The sequence below is a fragment of the Carcharodon carcharias genome, chromosome 3, assembly GCF_017639515.1.
Source record: "Carcharodon carcharias isolate sCarCar2 chromosome 3, sCarCar2.pri, whole genome shotgun sequence".
Lineage (NCBI taxonomy): Eukaryota > Metazoa > Chordata > Chondrichthyes > Lamniformes > Lamnidae > Carcharodon > Carcharodon carcharias.
The window spans coordinates 67680115-67706260 of record NC_054469.1 but is presented as its reverse complement, the minus strand read 5'-3'; the positions used below and the strand labels follow the sequence as shown (position 1 = coordinate 67706260).

The window sequence follows — 26146 nt, the reverse complement described above, 5'->3', positions numbered from 1 at the left end:
TCATGGCAGGCAGCTTCCTCACGTCAACACCACATTGGACAGGACTGAACTTACCCTTTAGGATCCATTTTGCATTTCCTGGCTGACCCCCCTTCCCTGCCTGACTCCACCCGGTCCTCTTCCTTGAAGATCTCTGGCTTCTCCAGATATATGCCCCTGACCCAATTCCCCCTCACCCTCTGAGTTCCCCCTTCATCCAAGCTGGCAGTGTCCTCCTCCCCTCCCCTGTGCTGCAGATTTCCACAAAAACAACTGCTCATCTCAGATCCAGGTGGACAAACTTGACTGGTGTACACCACTTCTAAACAACCGTGAAAAGGAGGTATAAGTTTCCAATGTGCCACTCACTTAATCTTGAAGGTAGGACTTAATTTGAAAATGATTTAAGATATTGATTATCATGAGATACAAATGCATTGAAAATAGGAAGCCTCCACTGGATGGCATGAGACTTCATTTGCTGCTGAATCAGGAAGACAGATGTCATGGTCAAGGATGTTGCCACCGCCATCTATCAGCATTGACAATGTGAGGCTGGAGATTGTTGATGGCTTCAAATATCTTGGCTCCAGAATCACCAGCAATATATCAGTCAATACTGAAATCAATGCATGCATTGCAAAACCTGCAGCTGTTATGTCCAAGCTGAGTAAGAGAGTGTGGAACAACAGCAACCTGACCGAGAACACCAAACTGCGAGTCTACTGAGCTTGCATCTTCTGTGCACTCCTCTTCAGTGGTGAGAGCTGGATAACATCCTGGAGGTTACCATTGACCAGAAACTGAACTGGACCAGTCATGTAAGCACTGTGGCTACAGGAGCAGGTCAGAGGCTAGGAATTCTGTGGCGAACAACTCACCTGTAGACTCCCCAAAGCCTGTCCACCATCTACAAGGCATAAGTCAGGAATTTGATGGAATACTGTCCACTTGCCTGGACAAGTGCAGCTCTAACAACATTCAAGAAGCTCGACACCATCCAGGACAAAGCAGCATGCTTGGTTGGCACCCCTTCCACAAACATTCACTCTCATCACCACCAATGCATAGTGGCAGCAGTGTGTACTATTTACATGATTATCTACAAGATGCATTTCAGCAACTTTTCAAGACTCAGTTGACAGCACATTCCAAACCCATGACCAATGGGTAGGACAAGGGCTGCAGATGCATAGGGACACTGCCACCTGCAAGTTCCCCTCCAAGTATCCTTACTTGGAAATATTTCACCATTCCTTCACTGTCGCTGGGTCAAAATATGAACATATGAACATACAAAATAGGGACAAAAGTAAGCCATTCGACCCCTTGGGCCTGCTCCGCCATTCATTAAAATCTTGGCTGATCCGCTTGTGTTTCAAATTCCACATTCCCATCTACCCCTGATAACCTTTGATCCCTTGCTTAACAAGAATCTATCTACCTCTGTCTTAAAAGTATTCAATGACCCCTGCTCCGCCGCCTGCTGAGGCAAAGTTGCACAAACCTCTTAGAGAAAAAAATTCTCTTCATCTCTGCCCTAAAAGAGCAACCCCTGATTTTAAAACAATTCTGGACTCACAAAACATTCTTTCCACATCCACCTTGTCAATACCATTCAGGATCTTATATACTTCAATCAAGTCACCCCTCACTCTCCTAACCTCCAGTGGAAACAAGCCCAGTCTGTCTATTCTTTCCTCATAAGACATCCTGGAACTCCCTTCCTAACAGCTCTGTGGTTGTGCCTATGCCACATGGACTGCAGCAGTTCAAGAAGGCATTTCACTATCACCTACTCAAGAACAATTAATGCTGGCCAGTCCAGCGATGCTCAAATCCTCTGAACGAATGTAAAGAAACAACATATGCTAGGCAGGAGAAAAGCCTGAACAATTTCCACCTTTGTTGTCTCAGACACATCCTCAACATCTCTTGGCAGGATAAGGCCACCAACTCAGAGGTCCTGGAGCATGCTAATTCCATCAGTGTACGTTCATAGCTAAGCCAGCGATGTCTGCACTGGCTCAGCCACGTTCATTGGGTGCATGATGGCCATATACCCAAAGGCCTTCTCTACGGTGAACTGGCCACTGGATCTTGACACCCATACCTCCATTACAAGGACATTTGCAAGCATGATATGAAGATGGTGGACGTTGACACTGAAAACTGGGAGACAGTCACTGATGGCCGTGACCTCTGGAGGCTGACTGTTTGAAAAGGTGAGCAGATAAAGCTTATCAGACTGAGAAGAGGGCCTAGAGAAAACAGAGGCAAGTGATTTGTGCACCATCTTAGCCCACTGTCTTCCTCTGCAGAAAATGTGACAGAGGCTGCCATGCCAGAATGGGGCTCCCGAGCCACACCATGTGATGCTTAAGTGTCGACCATGGTGCAAGCCATTGTCTTATAAAATGGAAAGCTGCCATTATTTATTAATCTCTCATAATATAACAATACAATTCACTAAATAAAATGTCATCGCTTGCAACCTACTGTCGTATTATGTGCTGCAGATGAAGCTCTTTGGTCCTAATTTACAGCGAACTGGGTAAGATAGTTATAATCTATAATAATAGGATAAAATCAATAGAATTTTGTGGTTAATGCTTATAAGCAAGAGGGCAAAAGTGGAATCACTGGTCAATAATGAATCATAGATTCACAGAATTGTTGCAGCACAGAAAGAGGGGCATTCGGCCCACTGTGTCTGCATTGACTCTCCGAATGAGCAATGCACCTGGTTCCATTCCCCTGCCTTCTTCCCATAGCCCTGCACATTCTACCTTTTCAGATAGTAATCCAGTTCTCTCTTGGATGCTTCGATTGAATCTGCCTCCACCACACTCTGAGGCAATGCATTCCCAATCTTAACCACTCGCTATGTGAAAAAGTTTCTCCTCATGTCTCCATAGCTTCTTTTGCCAATTATCTTAAACCTATGGCCCCTCATTCTTGACCTTCCACCATTAGGAACCGCTTTTCCCTATCTACTGTGTGCAGATCCCTCATGATTTTGAATATCTTGATCAAATCGCTTAACTTTCTCTTCTCCAAGGAGAACAGTTCCAACCTCTGAAAGGTTTTAAATTGTTTTCTTGTCTTTTCCTCATAGTGTACTCACATTGACCTTTCAATTCATCTTAACAAAGAGAATACATAATATACCTTAGCACCCATTTGGTAGGGGTGGGGAATTGTTTTTATACTACTATAATGTGAAGCAATAACATTAGAGGTTACCCTATAGCTAATTTGGATTCATGATTCAACATAGACTAAATTACAACATGTAGTTCGGACATTATTTTCCATTACATTTTGTATCAGGCTACAGCTTATTTGTATTCCAAAGGTGTTAGCTACTTAGAATAACACTCTTCAGATCCACCTTTCTGAAAGTTCAATCTATATTCAAGTGTTCTTCGTATCCCTGGAGATATTATTAAGCAAATCTAAATGTGAGGAAGTATGTACTCCAGAGTATTACTGTAAGCAGAAAATGGATGATCTGAATGTGAAATTATATCAGATTGTAAACAATATCCTTTGCAGAGATGAAAGATTCTAGGTTTAATTAATACATTATTTGTAAATTGGAATATGTTACAATGTAACTATAACTTGCACACTGCAGAATTGACAAGTTCATTCAAGCTACATTGTGGCATATGTTGGAGAAAGTGTTGAATATGGGAAGCTTAGGAAAAAATACTTTTGTATCTATTACTGAAAATGTAGAGAATTAGTTCTTTTGGGAGTCATAGTGATTAGAATGAATGGTTGGAAACCTTGGCACATGAACACTTGAATTCCTGATATTCAATCCTAATGGATGATATCCATACCTGGGTTAAGTTGGTCATTGTGGTTCTCATCCAATAATGCTGTACCTGTTAAAGAATAGGTTATGTATACATGTTTGCTGATATTTTATGGAGCCTACTAGACTAAATGAAAAGGGTGTTACCATTAGGATAACAAAGCATTATTTTTGCACTTAAACTCCTCTCCCTGACCATTCCTCGCCTTCTCCAATATGGTTACATCATGCAATCCTCTTCCGTCATGTAGTTGACTGTTATGGCAGATTTTGTGCCCTGTAGCGTGCCTTCTCCTGTCATATTAAGAGATAGTAGACAGTGGCCTGTTGGCCACACTATGGGTATGAAAGCTTCTCTGCATTAATCATTTCTGACAATGCCTTGGTAATAGTTGAACTCTTCTGTTTGTTCAGCTAACTGGTGTCTATTCTGAGTAGTCAGTTCAAGATATACTTTTGTTCATATCCCCTCTCCACATAGTTATCTTGATGGGTGTTAACATTCGTAACAAACTATATTTTTTCTCTGCTAATTGCTGTTAACATATTTTAGGAGAGGAACAAGACTTGGACTAGCACAACAAATGGGTGGAAACCCTATTGCTGCTTTTATTTTTATCAGGCTTGCTTTAACATCTACGCCTGCCTACTCTTTGGTCAGAACGAATGGAACAAAGAAAAGTATGACTTTTGTCATCAGTGTAGAAATCATATTTGAAACATCTGAATGATTGCATTTTTAAATGCAGAACATTGGCCAGTGTATGGATTTTGGTTTATGGTAGTAAAGAAAGAGTTCTAGCATTTAATCAACCAATATCAAATAATATTTAACTTCTTACAAATAATTAATTCTTTACAACTATACTAATTTTTTTTTCTGGATGGTTGAAGACATATAAAATGTCTTCTGTAATTGACTGCAGCAACTTCCAAGTATTTGGAATATCCCACTTATATTTAGGCTTGTTCAATAAAGCAAAATAGCTGTCTTCAATATATCACAGATGATATGGTACAGATTGCTTAAAACAGAAACTAAGGTAGGCATTTCTGATTAATCATGTGATGAACCTATACATTACATTGTTTTACTGATTAAATAGAAAAACAAAGATAAGTCCCTTTTTTAGAATTACATAATAAAGCAATCTTGCATAATAATTACATAATAATAATTGCCTGCAGTCTAATTACTTATCTGTCATATTTTATTATGCTCAAGGCATGACAGAAAAGCAAGTAGTTGTTTTTGTTCTGGTTGTTGAAGAATAAAGCTTGTGACTGTGGCCCAGATTTCAACTTCTGAAGAGTCATATGGACGCGAAACATTAACTCTGTTTCCCTTCACTGATGCTGCCAGACCTGCTGAGTTTTTCCAGCATTTTTCTGTTTTTGTTTCAGATTTCCAGTATCTGCAGTATTTTGTTTTTATCATAAATCATTTAAAGCTGGTTGTCAGGTACAAAAAGCAATCAATATGGTTAATGGAATGTTGAGTTTAATCTCAAAAGAGTGGGACTACAAAGAGGAGGAATTTGTGCTTCTGTTGTACAGAGCCTTGGTCAGATCCCATATTGAGTACTGCGTCAGTTTTGGGCACCTCACCTTAGAGAATATATATTTATCTAGGTGTAGGTGCAGTGCAGATTCACCAGAATGAAATTGGGGCTTAGAGAGTTGAATTGGGTTACTGCATCGAGTATAGAAGATTGAGGAGTTATCTGATCAAGATGTTCAAAGTGATAAAAGGTTACAATAAAATAGCTAAAGATGAACTATTTCCTTTGACTGAATAATCAAAAACAAGGTCCTGAAGGATCATGACAGGGCGAATGTGGAAAGGATGTTTCCTCTCGTGGGAGAATCTAGAACTAGGGGTCACTGTTTAAAGATAACAGGTCACCCATTTAAGACAGAGAAAAGGAGAATTTTTTTCTTTCTGAGGGTCATGAGTCTTTGGAACTCCCTACTTCAAAAGGCAATGGAAGCAGAGTCTTTGAATATTTTTAAGGCAGAGCTAGATAGATTCTTGATAAGCGAGGGGGTGAAAGGTTTTCGGGAGTAGGCAAGAAAGTGGAGTTGAGGTTACAATCAGATCAGCCATGATCTTATTGAATGGTGGAGCAGGCTCGAGGGGCCACATGGCTTACTCCTGCTCTTAATTTGTAAGGGGACATAATTTTAAAATTAGAGCTAGGTCATTCAGGAAGGCAACCAGGAATCCAAAGGGAGAGAGAAATTCTGGAATTCTCTGCTTGCTCCCCACCCCGTCCCCAAATGTCTGTGACTGCTTGAATAGTTGGAGCTTTCAAGATGAGACCGATAGATTATTGTTAGGGATATCAAGGCATAAGATGACATAAGGCATAAGGCTAAGGTGGGTAAATGGAGTGGAGAAACCGATCAGACATATGTAATTGAATAGCAGAACAGGCCTGACGAGCTGAATGGCCTATTCGTGTTCCTATGTTCCACCCTCTCCAACTCCAAAAATATATGGACAAGGTTAAAAATAAAATAGCAACCACAATGCACCATACAATAAATAGTATGTTGTTATATTTGTAGTCAGTTATTTAATTCCAGTCCTTACAGAAGCTAGGATTTGATAGCATTTTTAAGTGAGTTCCATTATTCTTTGCTTTCCATGTACCACTCTTCCTTACTGCACATGTCTTGGTCTTACTCTTCCTTGCTGCCAATGGCCTATTCCTGCCCCAAATCATTGAGTTGTGAGGAGGATGCTAAGAGGCTTCCAGGGAATTTAGACAGGTTAAGAAAGTGGGCAAGAGCATGGCAGGTGCAATATAATGTGAAAACATGTGAAGTTATCCACTTTGGTAGGAAAAAGTCTTAAGTGGTGTGAGATGTGGAGTGTTGTTTTCCAAAGGGATCTGGCTGTCCTTATTCATAGGTCACTGAAAGCTAACATGCAGGTGTAACCAGCAATTAGAAAGGCAAATGCTATGTTGGCCTTTATTGCAAGAGGATTTGAATGCAGGAGTAAAGAAGTATTGCTGCAGTTGTATAGAGCCTTGGTGAGACCGCACCTGGAGTATTATGTGTAGTTTTGGTCTCCTTAACTAAGGAAGGGTATACTTGCCATAGAGGGAGTGCAATGAATGTTCAATAGACAAGATTCCTGTGATAGCAGGATTGTCCTATGAGGAGAGATTGAGGAGACTATGCCTATATTCTCTTGAGTTTAGAAGAACCAAAAGTGACCTTTAGAGACATATAAAATTCTTATAGGGTAGATGCAGAAAGGATATTTTCCCTCACTGGGGAGTCTAGAACCAGGGGACACAGTCTCAGAATAAGGGGCTGGCAATTTAGGACTGAGAGGAGGAGGAATTTCTTCACTCAGAGTGTGGTGAATCTTTGGAATTCTCTACCCCAGAGGGCTGTGGAGGCTCAGTTATTGAGTATATTCAAGACAGAAATGGATAGGTCTCTCCTTATTAAAGGTATCAAGGTGTATGGGGATAGTGCAGGAAAATAGCATTGAGGTAGAAGATCCGCCATGATCTAGTTGAATGGCAGAGCAGACTCAAGGAGCAGGATGGCCTACTCCTAATTCTATTTCCTACGATCCTACCTCAGAATTAGTGTTATCACCACTAGTTGTTTGATGTGAATAAAAACTGCTTCTTGTTCTGTGCCCTAACACCACTGAACATCCTTCACAGTGAATTTGCATGGAGGTTCACATTCTGATGACAAATTGGGTGAGAACTTTACTAGGTAGTTCACAAATCCTACAAATCTTTGAACCGCCTTCACATCTGATGCTTGTTCTATCTCTGCTACAGTTTGCACCTTATCAGGTGTTGGATTGCTGAGGTCATCTTGGTTGAAACAAAGGCTTGGGCATAAGCCATTATACCCATGACATGGAACACTGCCCACCTTAAACCTGCTCCTATTTAATCTTCGACCCCCCAACCATTACATGAGGAAATAGTCAATAGGATGACCATATGCAGAATAAGCCTTTTGGACTGCTGCAACATTTTACAACAAATCCTTCAAATTTCTGCAATTAGCACAAATGTTATCTGAGTACTGGAATTTTACATAAAATTCCTTGAGGTAATAAAAATACCAATTTGTAAGTGGATCTCATTAATATTAAATCCTTTGCCCTAACAATATTTAGTCTGTTACTGTTGACTAATTCATTTACTTTCCTTAACTCCTAGTGATCTGCTCTCCTCCCAATATGTGGAACACACTGTTGATGGAAGGGGAACACCTGTTCAGTCCAGGGTAAGTCTGACATTAAATTGTTTCTCTTGTGTTAAGCTTCAGAATCCCACAAGTTTTGTTGGATTTTTCAAGTAATGGTGTTTGATCTTACTCCCATGTTTTTGAGAATAGTCACAACTATCTACCGTATTATCGACAAATACTGTGAAAAGTAGAACAAAGGTAAACTGATTCAGCATTGACCACTGGTATCTTACATTTTTAAATACTTTTAATCCATTTTTATTCTCAAGAAAGTACATTCACATGTATATTTTATGAAGACATTGGATATATAAATGTATATATAAATACACATTAGCATAGTTTTAAGCAACCGATACATTTAAATATATATTAACTTATTTTGTAAAACCATTGTACATTTAAGTGCACATTGATGCATATATTTTAAAAATGTATACTTTACATAGACGTTTTATGAAGTTAGTGGCCTTCTGACTGTACAGTACTATGGGAGCAGTGATACATTCAGTCTCTTGGCATGATTACTTGCATTGGGAGTAATGTGGACACCTTGTTTAATCATGGTTTCTAGGGTTATGTCAGCCTGGGGTCAAGGAGGAATGATTTCACTGAGTCATTGTCTTTCAGGTTTCTTGGAGAAATCGGGGGTGTTCCCTTTGGAGAAAAGATGGTTGAGAGGAGACCCCTCATGATTTTGAACATCTCTATCGAAACAGAGTAGTTAGAGAGAAATTGTTCCAAATGGCAGAAGCTATGAGAAGCAGAAGACACAACTTTGAAGTGATTAGCAAAAAAACTAAAGGCGAGAGGAAAACCTTTTTATAACGCAGTGAGTGGTTATGATCTAGAATGCAATCCCTGAAAGGGTGGAGAAGGTAGATTCAATTGTGGTTTTCCAAAGGGAATTGAATAAGCATTTGGAGGAAACAAATTGCAGGGCTACAGGAAAAAGGCAGGGTATTGGGACTAGCTAAACTAATCTTGCCTTCTCCTCTGCTGTAACCATTCTATAATCCTATGATTAGACCATAAGACCATAAGACATAGGAGCAGAAATTAGGCCATTCAGCCCATTGAGTCTGCTCAGCTATTCAATCATGGCTGATATGTTTCTCAACCCCATTCTCCCGCCTTCTCCCCGTAACCTTTGATCCCCTTACCAATCAAGAACATATCTATCTCGGTCTTAAATACACTCAATGACCTGGCCTCCACAGCCTTCTGTGGCAATGAATTCCATGGATTCACCAGTCTCTGGCTAAAGAAGTTTCTCCTCATCTCTCTTCTAAAAGGTCTTCCCTCTCTACTCTGAGGCCGTGCCCTCGGGTCCTAGTCTCTCCTATTAATGGAAACATCTTCCCCACATCCACTCTATCCAGGTCTTTCAGTATTCTGTAAGTTTCAATCAGATCCCCCTCATCCTTCTAAACACCATCGAGTATAGACCCAGAGTCCTCAAACGTTCCTCATATGTTAAGCCTTTCATTCCTGGGATCATTCTCGTGAACCTCCTCTGGACCCTCTCCAGGGCCAGAACATCCTTCCTGAGATACGGGGCCCATAATTGCTCACAATACTCTAAATGTGGTCTGACCAGAGCCTTATAAAGCCCCAGCAGCACATCCCTGCTTTTATATTCTAGTCCTTTCGAAATAAATGCCAACATTGCATTTGCCCTCCTAACTACAGACTCAACCTGCAAGTTAACCTTAAGAGAATCCTGGACTAGGACTCTCAAGTCCCTTTGCACTCCAGATTTCTGAATTCTCTCCCCATTTAGAAAATAGTCTATGCCTCTATTCTTCCTACCAAAGCGCATGACCTCACACTTCCCCACATTGTTTTTCATCTGCCATTTCTTTGCCCATTCTCCTAATCCTTCTGCAGCCTCCCTGCCTCCTCAATACTACCTGTCCCTCCACATATCTATGTATTATCTGCAAACTTAGCCAGGATGCCCTCAGTTCCTTTATCTAGATAATTAATGTATAAAGTGAAAAGTTGTGGTCCCAACACTGACCCTTGCAGAAGTCCACTAGTCACCGGCCGCCATCCTGAGAAGGACCCCCTTATCTCCACTCTCTGCCTCCTGCCAGATAGCCAATCTTATATCCATGCTAGTACCTTGCCTCTAACACCATGGGCTCTTATCTTACTGAGCAACCTCCTGTGCAGCACCTTGTCAAAGGCCTTCTGGAAGTCCAAGTAGATAACATCCATTGGCTCTCCTTTGTCTAACCTACTTGTTACCTCCTCAAAGAATTCTAAGAGATTTGTCAGGCATGACCTCCCCTTGATGAAACCAAGCTGACTTTGCCCGATTTTATCGTGTACTTCCAAGTATTCTGAAATCTCATCCTTAATAATGGACTCTAAAATCTTACCAACGACCGAGGTCAGGCTAATCGGCCTGTAATTTCCCATCTTTTGCCTCACTCCCTTCTTAAACAGGGGAGTTACATTAGCGATTTTCCAGTCCTCTGGGACCCTCCCTGACTCCAGTGATTCCTGAAAGATCACCACTAACGCCTCCACTATCTCTTCAGCTATCTCCATCACAACTCTGGGGTGTAATCCATCTGGTCCAGGTGATTTATCCACCTTCAGACCTTTCAGTTTTCCTCGCACCTTCTCCTTGGTAATGGCCACCATACTCATCTCTGCCCCCCGACTCGCTTGAACTTTGGGGATGTTACCCGTGTCTTCTACCGTGAAGACTGACACAAAGTACCTATCAGTTCCTCCGCCATTTCTTTGTTCCCCACCACTACTTCTCCAGCATCATTTTCCAGCAGCCCAATGTCCACTTTTGCCTCTCTCTTACCCTTTATATATCTAAAAATTCTACGATTTCAGTGCTGGGGGAGAAGATAGACCCAGGACAATCTCCCCACTATTCATCTAAAGCTGAAACAGAGGCACAGAACCAAATCCCAGAAGGTTTCAGGACTAGGGCTAAGGGCTGAGTAATATTGCTTGATTACTATATTATTACTCCGCAAAGCATTTCCCCACTCCTCACAATACAAATCGTGTATAAAATCTGTCAATTTAATGATTTATGCCAATCTGTATTCAGTATCACATAAACTATTTTATGAAACCATTACATATCAAAGTGTTTTTAAGACTTGCCGACTCGTGAGATTCCTGAGACCTTTTGACTTTATGACTGTTCTGGGATTTGGTTGTGTGCCCCTGATGTAGCTACACATGGAGATAGTAGGGAGATTTTTCTGAGTCTGGGTGGAATTTTCCGTGCCCGCTGGCGTCAGGTGTGTTCGGTGACACGAGTGACAGTATAGTGAGAAGGCCAAAAATCGGTTTCACAACGTCGTGAAGCCAGTTTGTGATCGTCCACTCAGCCCGTCGATGGCGGGCTGTGTTTCCTGCCATTGGAACCTGATTGTAATACATCTGCATATCATTATAAGGCCAGTCTGCTGGAATCATCCCCCCTGCTGGATTGCCCACCCGTCATGCTGACGTGTTTCATAACAGCATATATAAAGCTTGCACTTGGCAGGCTGCACTTTGAGGGGAACTCGGAGGTGAGTGCACAGTAACGTTGCGCAGCGCTCACCCAGGTCGCCTGTTGGACTTCAAGGTTGGGGCACGTTGGAGTGGGGTGGAGTGGGTGCAAGGGCTGCCTTGCAGTTGAGGCAATTTAAGGGTGGTGGCAAGAGCTACCCTGCAGTTGAGGCGACTTGGACATGGGGGCAAGGGCTGCCCTGACCGCATTGTGAGTAGGGGTGGTAAGGGTTGCCCTGTGGTTGAAGGTAATGCACAAGCACATGCAGGGTGGGGAGGTTAGAAGTGGCCGCGCATTAGGGAAACCTTGCATAAAGTGATAATTCCCCTGCAACTGAGGCAGTTCAGACACGGCCACATTGACATAAGTGGGGTCGGGCATTATGGCACAGCAGATGGTAAATGCCGAGCTGCTTTAAACCCAGATGGGAACTTGAAACAACTGCCACAACTGTTTTGCAATTTGTATTTTATTTCAAGATGCGTGCCATAAATTCAATAGTAATGGGTCCATGCAGACTTAGATATGTTTACAAAACTAAATTAAACATTTATTACCAAAAAAAACTGATTTCAAGCACATACAAAGGTCTATAAATTACTACTATGATAACTCCTAAAACCCCTAATTAATCTGACTCTCAGTTACGTCTCTGTAAGGCACTAGTAAAAACAAATCAATTTAAACAGACCCAGGCAAAGCCATACAATTCCCTTGACAGTCGAATTCAAAGTGAGTTTTCTCAGCTTCGGTTCCTGTAGACAGCAACTTGAAGCACAGAGCCTTTTCACATTTGTGTTAGATCTTGGAATGCCTTCTCCCTGACACATAACCTCATTTCCTTTATACACGTTTCTCCATTTTAAAGCAAATTCCATTGTTCCCATATGTTTTTGCAACTTTACTTTTCTCATAATATAAATATTTTCGTAGTGCTATTAGTAACCTTTGGGGAAAATAAACACACTGTTTGGCATAGCTTCTCCTGGCTAGGTGTAACAGCTTACCATCTCTCTGAAATTCAAATTACTCTGGTTTATCTAAAAATGCAAATGTTCCTTACATCTCACATTCTAAAACTTCAGCTATGTTTACTTATTTCACATTTTAAACCTAGCTTCTTGTTGATAACTCAAAACCTCCAGACCAGCTGTCTCCAATTCAATTAAATCCTACACATACACAGAGAAACCAATCCAAACCCAACTATTAACCCACTTTTACAATAAATCACAATAATGTTATGAAACTTCTTATATTTTCATGAGATCGGGTCTCTAGTTTAGCAGCCCACTTAAGCAACTCAGAGGCATGAAAGTGCCATCAAGTGCTCCAGAGCTTTTCACCGCTCTGGCACAGACTGCAAACAAATGAGCATTTTAGTGGACTGCAGAACAGTTAGATGACTGAGCACATTGTACAGTCTCCTTGCTAAAGCAGGCCATGGTGCATTCACTGGTGGAGGCACTCACAGCCCCTTGCAATGTCATCATCCTGGTTTGGACCAGCCTCCCCCATGGTTCAAGCTAACAGTGCAGCCTTACAATATAGGTTAGCCTGAGAGCACAGCATGCAGCCCAATGGGCAAGGCTGCTGCCAATCAATCAGGTGGAGGGGGGCGGAGGTGGCTGGAGTGTCAGGCAGCCATGCAGCACACTAATCTCTGGCCATCCAAGTGATGGCCAGCACTTTCTGGGATGTGTTAAGGGGCCTTCAGACTTAACCAAGAGACGTTCTTAGTACATCCATGCTAACCCACTCATCTCGCTCTTTCATCCTGCAGGAGGAGTACATCAGGATTATGTAGCTTGGTGAACTATCTCTATGCCTTGGGTATATAGAGAGCGGAGATAGCAGAGAAGAGAGAAAGGGAGGTGCCTGGCTGTGTAGAGGGAGGACCAGGAAGAAGGGGCGGCTGGGGCTCCCACACACACCACTGAATAGCCACAGTGAGGTGTAGTTGGTTGGCGCCTACCTAGACTTAGGATCTATAGGCACTACCTTTCATTCTTGCAGATGACCGACAACCAGTATCTCCGAAGACTGTGCATATCTAAGGAACTGTTCAGTCATATCTGCCTGCTACTGCAAGATTTGGTGCCATGGAGACATGGAGGGCATCCACTGCCAGTGGCTGTGAAAGTGACCGCCGTGCTCAATTTTTGCTCCAGTGGCTCTTTCCAGGCCTCTACAGGTGACCTCTGTGGGATATTACAAGCCTGCAGCCATAAATGCAACTGTAAGGTCATGGATGCCATCTTCGTGAGGGCACATAACTTTGTGCATTTCGACTGGGACCAAGAGAGCCAGGATGCAAGAGCGATTGGATTTGCCCAGATCTCGGGTTTCCCACAGATGCAGGGTGCCATCAACAGCACTCAGGTCTCCATCGCAACATGGGGTCAACTATGTCAACCACAAGGGCTTCCATTTGCGGAATGTGCAGCTGGTGTGTGGCCGCTACAAAGGCATCTTGCAGGTCTGCGCATGGTTTCCAAGGAGTTTCCATGACTTCTACATTCAATCGTTCACAGATCCATGACGTCTCCCAGGGTCCACAGAGGCTGCAGGGATGGCTCCTAGGGGACAAGGGCTATCTGGAGAGGACGTGGCTGACCACACCCATGCAGCAGCCTCAGACTGCAGCAGAGCGATGGTATAGTGAGGCTCATGCTGCAACTTGCAACTTGGCGGAACAAACCATTGGGTTGCTGAAAATGAGGTTCCGGTGCCTGGACTGCTCTGATTGCGCCATGCAATTCAGTCCATAGAGGTGTCATGCATCATCCCTTTACAGCCTGGCGATGAAATGGGAGAGGAGCTGGCTGAGGAGGAAATGCAGAAACTGAAGTTCTCCTCCAGTGAGGGCGACGTAGACAGTGATGAGGATGAAGAGGTCCTCAAAGGCGACTATGATGGCAGTTTGGCCCTCACACTGGCCAGATGAGGCAGGTGTGCTTGGGAGGCCTTCATAGCTGCTAGGTTTGTGGAAGATGATGGCAGCATGCAGTGAAGACACACCATGGATGCTCACAGTGCATCTATGAAAATTTGACTCCAATCTGGCTTGTAGGTAGCAGTGCACATTCCATCTGTGATAAAGCTCCTGTCATTGAGACGCAGTGGAGGCCTTAATAGTCACGCGATTGCAGGAGAATGATGACAATGTGTGTTGAAGGCATCCATAGATCTTCACATAGCCTCTGGGAATGTCTGGGAATGAGGACAGCTGACTTGCACTCTGTGATCATGGTCATATCATGGAGACTGATCTGTGAAACTTTAAAAGCTACTGATCTTTTGTCCACCTTCAGCGCCTGAGCCCTTCAGGAGCACAGTGTTACTGGTCACAGGTGCTGAAGAGATGGAGGCCAGCCTCACCTTAAAGGTAAAAACAAAAAAACCGCGGATGCTGGAAATCCAAAACAAAAACAGAATTACCTGGAAAAACTCAGCAGGTCTGCAGCATCGGCGGAGAAGAAAAGAGTTTACGTTTCGAGTCCTCATGACCCTTCGACAGAACACTGCTCATCAGAACAAGGAGCCATGGACAGGGAGACATTCTTGGGAGTTTATTTACAATAGTGAACGTTTGTACAAATGATTAACACCTGTGCCTAGGCTGTGCAATTTTGGCTTGGCCTAAATAGCCAAGTGGTTATGGTACTGGGCTTGTAACCCCAAGATCAAGAGTTCAAATTTCACAATGGCAAACTATGAAACAATGTAACTTCATCTGAAACAGATGGAAAACGTGTTTGTACTCGAAAGAGTTATATCTTCTTTACTTTCTTAACCCTGCTGCTACCTTTCCGTGCTTCCCAGATATCCACAGCGGAGGTGGAGGCATCCTGCTGACTGCTATGCCCTGTCTTGGTCCTTTGGTGAGCGCCCTCTGGAGGGCCCTGGCCTGCTTTCAGGGTTCTGTCGTGTAGCAGTGGCACCTTCCTCAGCCTGTGGAGCTGGAGCTGCTGATGTCACAGGGAAGGGGATTTGGATGGACCGGACACTTCCAGAGTCACCTGGACGGATGGTCCCAGATCCTCCTCCCTGGCTGACTCTTTGAGGAGAAGGGGTAGCTGGAGTGAGATCAGGCAGCCCTGCAACCTGCTTGCATACACTCTGTTCTATGGCAAGGGCATGGAGTTGAGCCTGTGCAACAGTATAGGGCAAAGTCCTAGACCAAAGTCTCCATGGCGGCTGCCATCCTACCAGGGTTGACCTCAGTGTGTTCCAATGCCAGCGCTAGCACCTCAGCCTGAAGGCGACGGACCCCTCCATCATGCCTTGCAATCTGAGGAATGCAGCGGACATCCTTTCCTGATATTCCTGAGCTTGCCTTTGCAGCTCCATCAATTGTGATGTGACCGAGTCCAAAGGTTTGTCATCGGACTCAGACTCAGCAAATTTCTGGCCTCCAGCAGTTCTCTGAGTGCCGGACACCTGAGAAGTCTCTGCCACCGCCTGCTTGGGATCAGAAAGTGTGATGTGCTCACCAGATTGTGATCCCAAGGCTGCTCTAAAGCTAGGTCCCACCGAGGTGTGTGTTTTTGCACTGATGGAGGGTGTGGGTAAGCGCTGTGATGGGAATTCAGGGAGGGTGCCTTCAGGTTCCCCAGGTTCTCTGGGGCTTGATTGGAGGCCCTGGGTCTCCGTCGTCTGTTTGGCCGATGTACTTGCAGAAGCAAAGAGTGATAATTAGTGCATGGCAGTGGCCTGTGAAACAGGACACAACACTCACAGGATGGTTGTCTGATGGATGTTGCACTGCTGGGTCTTGAGTTGGTAGAGCACAACCAATCTCACCATCAGCATAGGATTGGTTCAGATTGTTGCGGCCAGCTGGATGGCTCTGTTTTCAAAGTCCGTAAGGACTTTGATTTTAGGCATTTCTCCACCAGTCTGCGACCTCTTCCTGTTGTTGTGTTGCAGCTTGTCCTGCATGAATAGAGATGGAGAGAGGGTAAGCAGATCATAAGATCATAAGAACACCTGGCATGTGTGGGTGGTGAGTGGTCCCCGACACTAAAGGCATGTGTGAAAGAGCGAATGGTGAGGTCCCTTGAACTGACAGTGAGTGAGGGCCCTGTGGATGTGTGATGGGTTTGTGAGTGTGTGAGTTAAGAGTGATGAGAAGAGTGACTTACCCTGTCAGAATGAAGGAAATCATTCATCCTCTTGCAGCACTGGGTGGCTGTCCTCTTTTGCAGAGCATTGGCGTTGACCACCATTGCCACTGCCTCCCAAGCCGGATTGTTGATGTTACTGCCCACCCTGTGGTCAGAGTGGGGATAGAGAACCTCCGCTGCATCCAAAAGGCACTCGAGGGACACATCACTGAACCTAGGGGCTGCAGCCTTTTTGCCTTTCGGGGCCATGTCTTCTGTGCAGTAATCCTGGAAGCACTGAGGGGTGGCATGCGGCTGTACTTTTAAGTATGGCGCCTGGCGTAATGAAGAGGCGAGGTCATGGTGTGGTGAGTGAATGTGAGCCCGCCTGACATGGAAACGGCACGTTTCTTGGGAATGCATAATAAATGCAGCAGGTTTGGGATGATACAGCATGAGAAGCTGTCATTGCAGCCGGCGGGTAAAACCTGACCGCTACTGCACTTAGTGCAAACCTGGGACGATTCCACCCACTATACTGACTGAGTACGGGGAATGTTAGAAGATTAGAAGTTGGGCACCAACAAGGAGGAGGATCCGGGACCATCCAAACAGGTGACTCCGGGTAATGGTGCACGCTTGCAAAAGAACCCGCCTGATTGTCCTTTTATTAGAAATTCATTCTTTAGATATACATGTCACTGGCAAGTCAGGAATTTATTGCCCATTCCTCGTTGTCTGCAGATATTTTAACAGCTCATGTACTCCGTTCCAACCCAGTGAGAAGCATTAAAATCCCTCTCATTATCTGGCCTGCCTATATGATTTTATATCTCTTGAATTTATTAAACAACTGGCTTCTATGCAGCTGTGAGATCCTGTGAATACTGTCAGATAGAACACGTATTTAACATCATTCAGCAGAACCAATTGAGTCTACTGTTTATTATGTACTCTTGAGTTGGCACAATGCATGGGATGACAAACACAGAAAATACACTGCTGCTGGAGAATCCTTAGGACAGACAGGTAATACCATCCTTATTTGGATATTTAAATTGAAAACTGCCTCATTTAATGTGGTCTTTTTGATTCCTATGCAATCCTTTCTCATCCTGCTGCAGATATTGCTTATGTTACTTTATGGCAAGAACACTTATCATGCTACTTATCATGCATTTTCTTGAATGCATAGAAAAGGAGATAACATGGAGAAGACTGGATGATAGAATGTACTAAGGCATCAATCATTCTCTTCTGGGACCTGAGTTTTATTCTGGTTTAAACTATGGGGAGAAAAATGTCATCTACCCACTGTTGGCTGTAAGAGTCCAGAGTGAAATGAGCTTTAAGCAACTTCTCTCTAGTTTCAAATTGGGAGAGCTGTCCCACAGATGAGTCAAGCAACAGCCTGACACAATCCTATCCACTGAATCATAGCTGACAGCCAATGTCCCTGAGTCCTCCATCACCATTCCTCTATATGCCCTGTCCCACCAATAGATGGTGGCACAGAGGGAGTTGCTCTGAGACTGCTCAACTTTGACTCCAAGCTCCATGAAGTCTCATGACATCAGGTTAAACATGGGCAAGGAAACCTCCTGCTGATTACCACCTACCACCATCCCTCAACTGATGAATCAGTACTTCTCTATGTTGCATATCACTTGGAAGAAGCACTGAAGAATCAAGCACACAGAATGTACTCTTAAGTGGAGGACATCAATGTTCATCACCAAGAATAGTTCAGTAGCACAACTGCTGACAGAATTGGCTGAGTCCTGAAAAACGTATCTGCTAGATTGGGTCTATGACAGGGAGAGAACCAACAAGAGGAAAAAACCTACTTGAGCTTGTCTTCGCCAATCTCCCTATCACAGATGCATCTGACCATGGCAGTGTTGGTAAGAGTGTCCACTGCACTGTGCTTAAATGGATGGAGTCAGAACAGATTCAGCAGATCAAAGCTGGGCACCCAAGGAGGCATTGGGGTCAATTAGCAACAGCAGAATTGTATTCAACCACATCAGCAAACTCATGGCCTGGCATATCCCTCTACCATTGTCATCAAGCCAGAGGATCAACCCTGGTTCAATGAAAACAGCAGGAGAGCCTGCCAGGAGCAGCACCAGGCATACCTAAAAATGAGGTGTTAACCTGTAAAGCTACAACACAGGATGACATGCATGTTAAACACTGGTAGCAGCATGCAAAAGACAGAGTTAATAGATTTCACAACCAACTAATCAGATCAAAGCTCTGCACTTCTGCCACATCCACTTGTGAATAGTGGTGGACAATTAAACAACTAGTAGGAAGAGGAGTTTCCCCATCCTCAATGATGGGCGAACCCAGGTTGAGTGCAAAAGACAAGCTGTAACATTTGCAATCATCTTCAGGTAGAAGTGCTGAATGGATGACTAACTTGGCCTCCTCCTGAGGAACCCACCATCATAGATGCCAGTCTTTAGCCAATTCAATTCACTCCATGTGATATGAAGAAATGGTTGAAGGCACTGGATTTTGGTGAGACAGTGGCGCTGGTGAAATTTAAATTCAGTTAATAAATCTGGAATTGAAAGCTTGTCTCAGTAATGGTGGCCATGCAACTATCATCGATTGTTGTAAAAACCCACCTAGTTCACTAATGTCCTTTAGGGATAGTAAATTTGCCATCCTTACCCAGTATGGCCATACATGACTCCAGATCCACAGCAATGTAGTTGACTCTTAATTGCCCTTTGAAATGGCCTAGCAAGCCAATCAGATCAAGGGCAATTAGGGATGGGTGACAAATGCTGGCCTTGTCAGCTACACCCACATCCTATGAAAGAATAAAGAACAAAAAGAGCTATGGTCCATGGCTATATCCCAGCTGTAGTATTGAAGGCCTGTGCTCCAGAACTATCCGTGACTCTAGCCAAGCAGTCTCGGTAAATTACAACACTGGCATCTATTCAACAATATGGAAAATTGTGCCGGTATGTCCTTTCTACAAAAAAGCAGGATAAAACCAACCTGGCCAGTTACTGCCCATCAGTCTATTCTCAATCATCAGCAAAATGATGGAAGGTGTCATTGGCAGTGCTGTCAAGTGGCATTTATACAGCAATAACTTGCTTACTGATACTCAATTTGGTTTCTTTCAGGACCACTAGGTTCAGGACCTCATTACAACCTTGATCCAAACATTAACAAAAGAACTGAATTCAAGAGGTGAGATGAGAGTGACTGACCTTGACATCAAGGCAACATTTAATCAAGTGTGCCACTAAGGAGCCGGAGTAAAATGAAGTCAATCAGAATCAGGGAGAAAATACTCCACAGCTTGGAGTCATACCTAGCACAAAGGAAGATGGTTGTGGTTGTTGGAGGCCAATCATTGCAGTCCCAGAACATCATGGCTGGAATTCCTCAGGTAGTATCCTAGGTGTAACTTCTTTAGCTACTTCATCTTTGACCTTCCCTCATTATTAGGTCAGGAGTGGGGATGTTTGCTGATGATTGCACAGTGTTCAGTACCAGTTGCAAGTCCTTAGATACTGAAGTAGTGCCTCTCCTTATGCAGGAAAACATGGATAACATTTAGGCTTGGGCTGATAGGTGGCAAGTAACATTTGTCCCACACAAGTACTATAAATAACCATCTCCAATAAGAGAGAATCTAGCCATCTCTACAAGCTTGCCCACCATCTACAAGGCACAAGTCAGGCGTGTGATGGAATATTTTCAACTTGCCTAAATGAGTACAGCTCCAACCGCACTCCAAGCTTTGCACAATCCAGGACAAAACAATGCACTTGATCGGCACCCCATCCATCACCTTAAACATTCACCCTCTTCACCACTATGTGTACCATATACAGAATGCTTCTCAGAAACTTGCCAATTGCAGTAGCTCGCCAAGCCTCCTTTGATGGCACCTTCCATTCCTTTTCTGTCACTTAGAAGGACAAATTCAACAGAGGCATGGGAACACCACCATCTGCAAGTTCCCCACAAAGTCATACACCATCCTGACTTGGAACCATATCGCCATTCCTTTACTGTTGCTGGGTCAAAAGCCTGGAACTCCCTTCTTAACAGCACTGTGGGTCTACTTACTGCAGCGGTTCAGGAAGGCAGCTCACTAGTTTCTGAGGGCAGTTAGGGATGAGCAGTAAATGCAAGACTAGCCAGCGACGCTCATATCCCATCATAGAATTCAAAAGAATGCACACAGTTCTGGAGTGCAGAAGTACCTATAATTCAACCTATAATTTACCCACTGGCCGCAGTGATGGCTTTCCGCGCCGTATCATCCCATTCCCGGTGTGTCCCACCTCATTAATTATGCATTCACGGGGAACATGTCATGGGGGATGGGGAGGTGATGGCACTGGACTGGTAATCCAGAGATCCAGGGTAATGCTCTGGGGAACTGGGCTTGAATCCTGCTGTGGTAGATGATGGAATTTGAATTCAATAAAAATCTGAAATTAAAAGCCTAAAGATGACAATGAAACCATTGTTGTAAAAACTTATCTAGTTCACTTATGTCCTTTAGGGAAGAAAATCTGTTGTCCTTAACAAAAACAGAAAACGCAGGAAAAACTCAGCAGGTCTAACAGCATCTGTGGAGAGAAAACAAAGTTTTGAGTCTGTATAAGAGCTCTGAAGAAGAGTCATTCGGACTTGAAACATTAACTCTGTTTTCTCTCCACAGATGCTGTTAGACCTGCTGAATTTTTCCAGCATTTTCTGTTTTTGTTTCAGATTTCCAGCACTTTCAGTATTTTGCTTGAAATCTATTGTCCTTACCTGGTCTGGCCTACAAGTGACTCCAGACCCACAGCAATGTGTTTGACTTTTAAAATGCCCTCTGAACTAAGGCATCCAGGGGTGGGTAATAAATGCTGACCTGGCCAACGACACCCACATCCCATGAACGAATAGAAAAAATAAATTCCCTGGCGGCAGGCTCGGATTTGTGCTTTCTCACTCTGGGCGCCATATTTAAAGCGCACCAGAGCACATGCCTAATTCATGTCTTCAGGCCAGGACTGCGCCAGGTGACAGATGGCCCCAAAATTTAGTGACGACTCTCTGGGGTGCCTGCTGGATGCTGTGGAGTCCTGGCATGAAGACCAGCAAGCAAGGTCACAAATCCAACATGGGAGGTGATGGCAACGGTGGTCAGTGCCAATGCCCTGCAAAAGCGGACGGCCACCCAGTGCCGAAAGAGGATAGATTATTTCCTCCATTCTTCCAGGGTAAGTCACTCTTCTCAACTCACGCACTCACAAGCCCATCACACATCCACAGGGATCGTACTCACTGCCAGTTCAAGGGACATCACCATTTACTGTCTCATACACACCTTCCTTTGTCCTGGGGATCATGTCCTCATCCCATCCATGGCACCACTCACTGTCCACACATGCCAGGTATCCTTCTCATCTGGTCTGGCAGTCTTCCTGCTTACATTCTCTCCACCTGTATTCATGCAGGACAAAGCGACACACAACAAAAAGGAGGGTTTGCAGACTGGCGGAGGAGTGCCTGACATCATGTCATCACAGACTTTGAAAATAGAGTCATCTGGCTGACTGGCAATGATCTGGGCCATTCCTGTGCTGACGGTGAGGTCGGCAGTGCTGAACCAAGTGAGGATCCAGCATTGCAAAATCCATCAGACAACCATGCTGTGAGTCAGTCCCCCTGTTCCGCAGTCCCTGCCATGCACTAATTATCTCTCCTTGCTTTCGCAGGCACATCTGGGAAGCAGGCGAGGGCGTCACAACCCAGGGCCTCGACTCTAGCCCTTAGACACTTCGGAAGAAGAATCTGATGATACCCTAATTGACGACCCATAACAGCTTTCACCCACCACTCCCCACCAGTGCAGAGACCTCGGTGGCACCTAGTTCTAGAGTAGCCTCGGTCACAATCTGGTGAGCAGGCGGCGGCAGGGACTTCTCAGGTTTCCGGCGCTCAAAGGCTGCCAGAGGCCGGAAACCTGCTTAGTCTGAGTCAGATGAGGAGCCTCCGGGCTCAGCTGTACCCCAGTTGCTGGAGCTGCAAAGGCATGCTTGGGAACATCAGGAACGGATGTCTGCTGCACTCCTCAGATTGTAAGGCACAATGGAGGAGCCCATCTGCCTGCAGTCTGTGGTGTGCCGGCATGTTAGTGGGCTCAACACTGGCAGGATGGTGGTCACCATGGGGACCTTGGTCCAGTATATCGGTCCTGCACTGCACATGGGCTGAACTCTATCACTTTTGCCATAGTTGGCCTCCAACAGCGCCAACTTGAGAAGGGTGTGGGGCAGCTCAGTCTCACTCCAGCTCACCCTCCTTCTCAAGGAGTCAGCCATGGGCCCTCGGGCACCCATAGGGAGGAGGATCAGCAGGTGCATACCCCGGGACTATCCACCCAGGTGACCTTGAGAGTGTCCGGCCCATCTGAATCCCCTATTCCTATGAAGCCAGCAGCTCCAGTTCCACTGGCCAAGGAGGGTACCGCTGCCTCACAGCATGTCCCCAAAAACAGACTAGGGCCTTCCAGGTCTCGGCCCTCCAGAGGACACCCACCAGGGTCATTACAGACACGGAATAGGAGTCAGCAGGCTGCCTTCACCTCTGGTGTGAATATTGGAGAGCACCAAGATATAGCGTCAGGGTTAGGAAGATTAAGAAAATGTAGTTTCATCATGTGGACACGGGCATTAGTCACTCCTACAGAATGTTGACCATTGTAAATAAACTCTCAACAATGTCGCTCTGTTCATGGCTGCTTGTTATGATGAATAGTATATGTGTCAATCTGAAGTGAAAGCTTGGTTCCTGCACAAGATAAGGGCAGGTGTCTCAGTCTAGGGCCTCCTTCCTGTGCTTTGTGCAACCTTCCCAGCACACTGATAATGCGTCTTCACAGTCATTGGAGACATCAGTCATGCCTGCACCTCGATGGGGCTTATCATTGCTGCCAGAATGTCCTGGGCTGGCAGCACTAGTTCTGTCATTTTTTTCTGTGTGTATTCAGCACCTATGAGGTGTGACTAGCACCCCCCCCATCTCTTGAGCATTAGTGTCCGGTGACAGTGTGGACGTAAGGGTTCAGCTCACGAAGGATGCCATAGGATCAGGAGATGTTAAAGTTTCCCCACTGCATCTCCATGATCCTGTTCACAGTGCGCAAGCATGCTGCCATCAGCCAGGCAGGAGTCAAACATTTACATAAGCTATGTGAGGAACTATGGAGCATGCCCATTTCATGTCATCTTCATCCTCCTGAATGTAGGGACTATGGCATCCACTGCTTCACCACAGGAGTTTTATCACAGAGAGTATGTGTACTGGAGTCAAATGTTCACAGATACAATGTGAGGATCTATGGTGTCTCTTCACTGAATGTTGTCATCATCCTCCAGGAATCTAGCAGGTATGAGGGCTTCCTGAGTGCGCCTGCCTTGTCTGGGCAAAGTAATGGCCCCATCGCCATCATCCTCGCCTTCGAGGACCTAATCATTCTCATCCCTGTCAACATCCTCCTCATCGGAGGAGATGTACAGCTCCTCCATCTTCTCCTCAGGCTGCTCCTCCCCCCCATTGCAGTGCCAGCTTGTGTAGGGTGCAGCAGGTGACGATGATGTGTGAAACCATCTGCGGACTGTATTGTAGGGCTCCACCAGACCGGTCCAGGCACCAGAACCTCGTTTTCGACATCCCAATGGTTTGCTCCACCAAAATGTGAGTTGTAGCATAAGCCTTGTTATACTGTCACTCTGCTGCAGTCTGAGGCTGCCGCATAAGTGTCATCAGCCATGTCCTCTGCGGGTAGCCCTTGTCCCCGAGGAGTCAATCCTGCAGCCTCTGTGGACCCTGGAAGACATCAGGGATCTGAGACCTACTGAGAATATAGGAATTGTGGACACTCCCTGGGAATCATGCGCAGACCTGCTGGATGTGTTTGCAATGGTCACAGACCAGCTGAACATTCAGCAAGTGGAAGCCCTTGCAATTCACATACTACACTGCTTGTTGCCATGGCGATCTAAGCACCACGTGATTGCATTCGATGGCACCCTGCACCTGTGGAAAATCAGAGATCAGTGCAAATCGCAGAGCTGGTGCTGCCTGGCTTGCCTGATCCTGGTTGAAATGCACAAAGTTGTGTGCCGTCACAAATATGGCGTCTGTGACCACATGGATGTATTTCTGTGTGGAGGCTTGCGAGATCCTGCAGAGGTCACCTGTGGATCCCTGGAAGGGGCCATTGGTGTAAATATTGAGCACAGCGGTCACTTTCATGGCCACCGGCAGTGGATGCTCTCCAAGTCCACGTGGCACCAAATGCTGAAGCAGGTGGCATATGTGACTGAACAGTTCTCTGGGCATGCACAGTCTTTGGCAACTCTGTTTCTTGGTCATCTGCAGGAATAACAAGCGCTGTCTATAGACCCTAGGTCTAGCTAGGCACTGATCCGCGATGGCTTGCTGCGGCTCTTCAGTGGCTTGCGCAGGAGCCCCAGCTGTCCCTTCTTCTTGAGGGTGCTGCTCCTCCCTCTGCCCAGCCAGGTGCTTCTGTCACTCTCTTCTCCTTTATCTCTGCTTCCTGTAAGCCATGAGGCATTCAGCTAGGTGAGCAGGCTCCATTCTCCTGATGTACTGCTCCTGCAAGATGAAAGAGAGAGATGCGTGGGTTAGCATTGGTCTTGTATGGACCTCTCATGGTTACGTGTGCGGCTCTGTCTCTGTCTCAAAGCCCCTTAACGCAGGCTGGAGAGTGCTGGCCAGCAGTTGGATAGGCAGAGTTTAGTGCACTGGATGGCTGCCCGAAGCCCCACTCACCTCCGCCACACTCCACCTGACTGATTGGCAGCAGCTTCGCCCACTAGGCTGTATGCTGCGCTCTCAGCTCAGGCACAGGCACTCTCCTAACAAGCCTCCACTGTTAGCTTGAACCATGGAGGAGACTGGTCCAAACCTGAATGAAGACATTGCAAGGGGCTGTGAGTGCCTCCACCAGTGGCTACTCCATGGCCAGCTTTTGCAAGGAGATTGTACAATTTGCTAGTTTGAAGAGTCATAAGGACTCGAAACGTTAACTGTGTTCCTCTCCGCAGATGTTGCCAGACCTGCTGAGTTTTTCCAGGTATTTTTATTTTTGTTTTGCCTAGTTTCCAATTGTTCTGCAGGCCCCTAACACGCTGACTCCTTTGCAGTCTGTGCCCAAGGGGTGAAAAGTTCAGGAGCATTTGGTGGCACTTTCATGCCTCAGCGTTACTTGAGTGGGTGGATAAGGTAGAGGCCCAACTCTAGAGGCATATCAGTGTAGCTGTGCCTGAACTATCTGAGCTGCGGATGAATGCTCATTTTATACAATATTTCCCTAATGCGTAGATGGGACTTTACCTGTACACCTTATTTAAGGAAGGATATAAAAGTGTTAGAATCAGTTCAGATTTCCAGCATCCGCAG

At 45.1% G+C, this 26146-nt stretch overlaps 1 protein-coding gene across 1 annotated transcript in view; it reads left to right on the top strand.

The window, feature by feature from the left end:
- Positions 1-26146, top strand: part of adam22 (ADAM metallopeptidase domain 22) — a 473836-nt gene that overhangs the window by 69001 nt on the left and 378689 nt on the right. The window contains exon 4 of the mRNA XM_041183951.1: positions 8011-8077. Within this exon, the coding sequence (XP_041039885.1) occupies positions 8011-8077 (67 nt within the window). The remainder of the gene's footprint in view (positions 1-8010; positions 8078-26146) is intronic.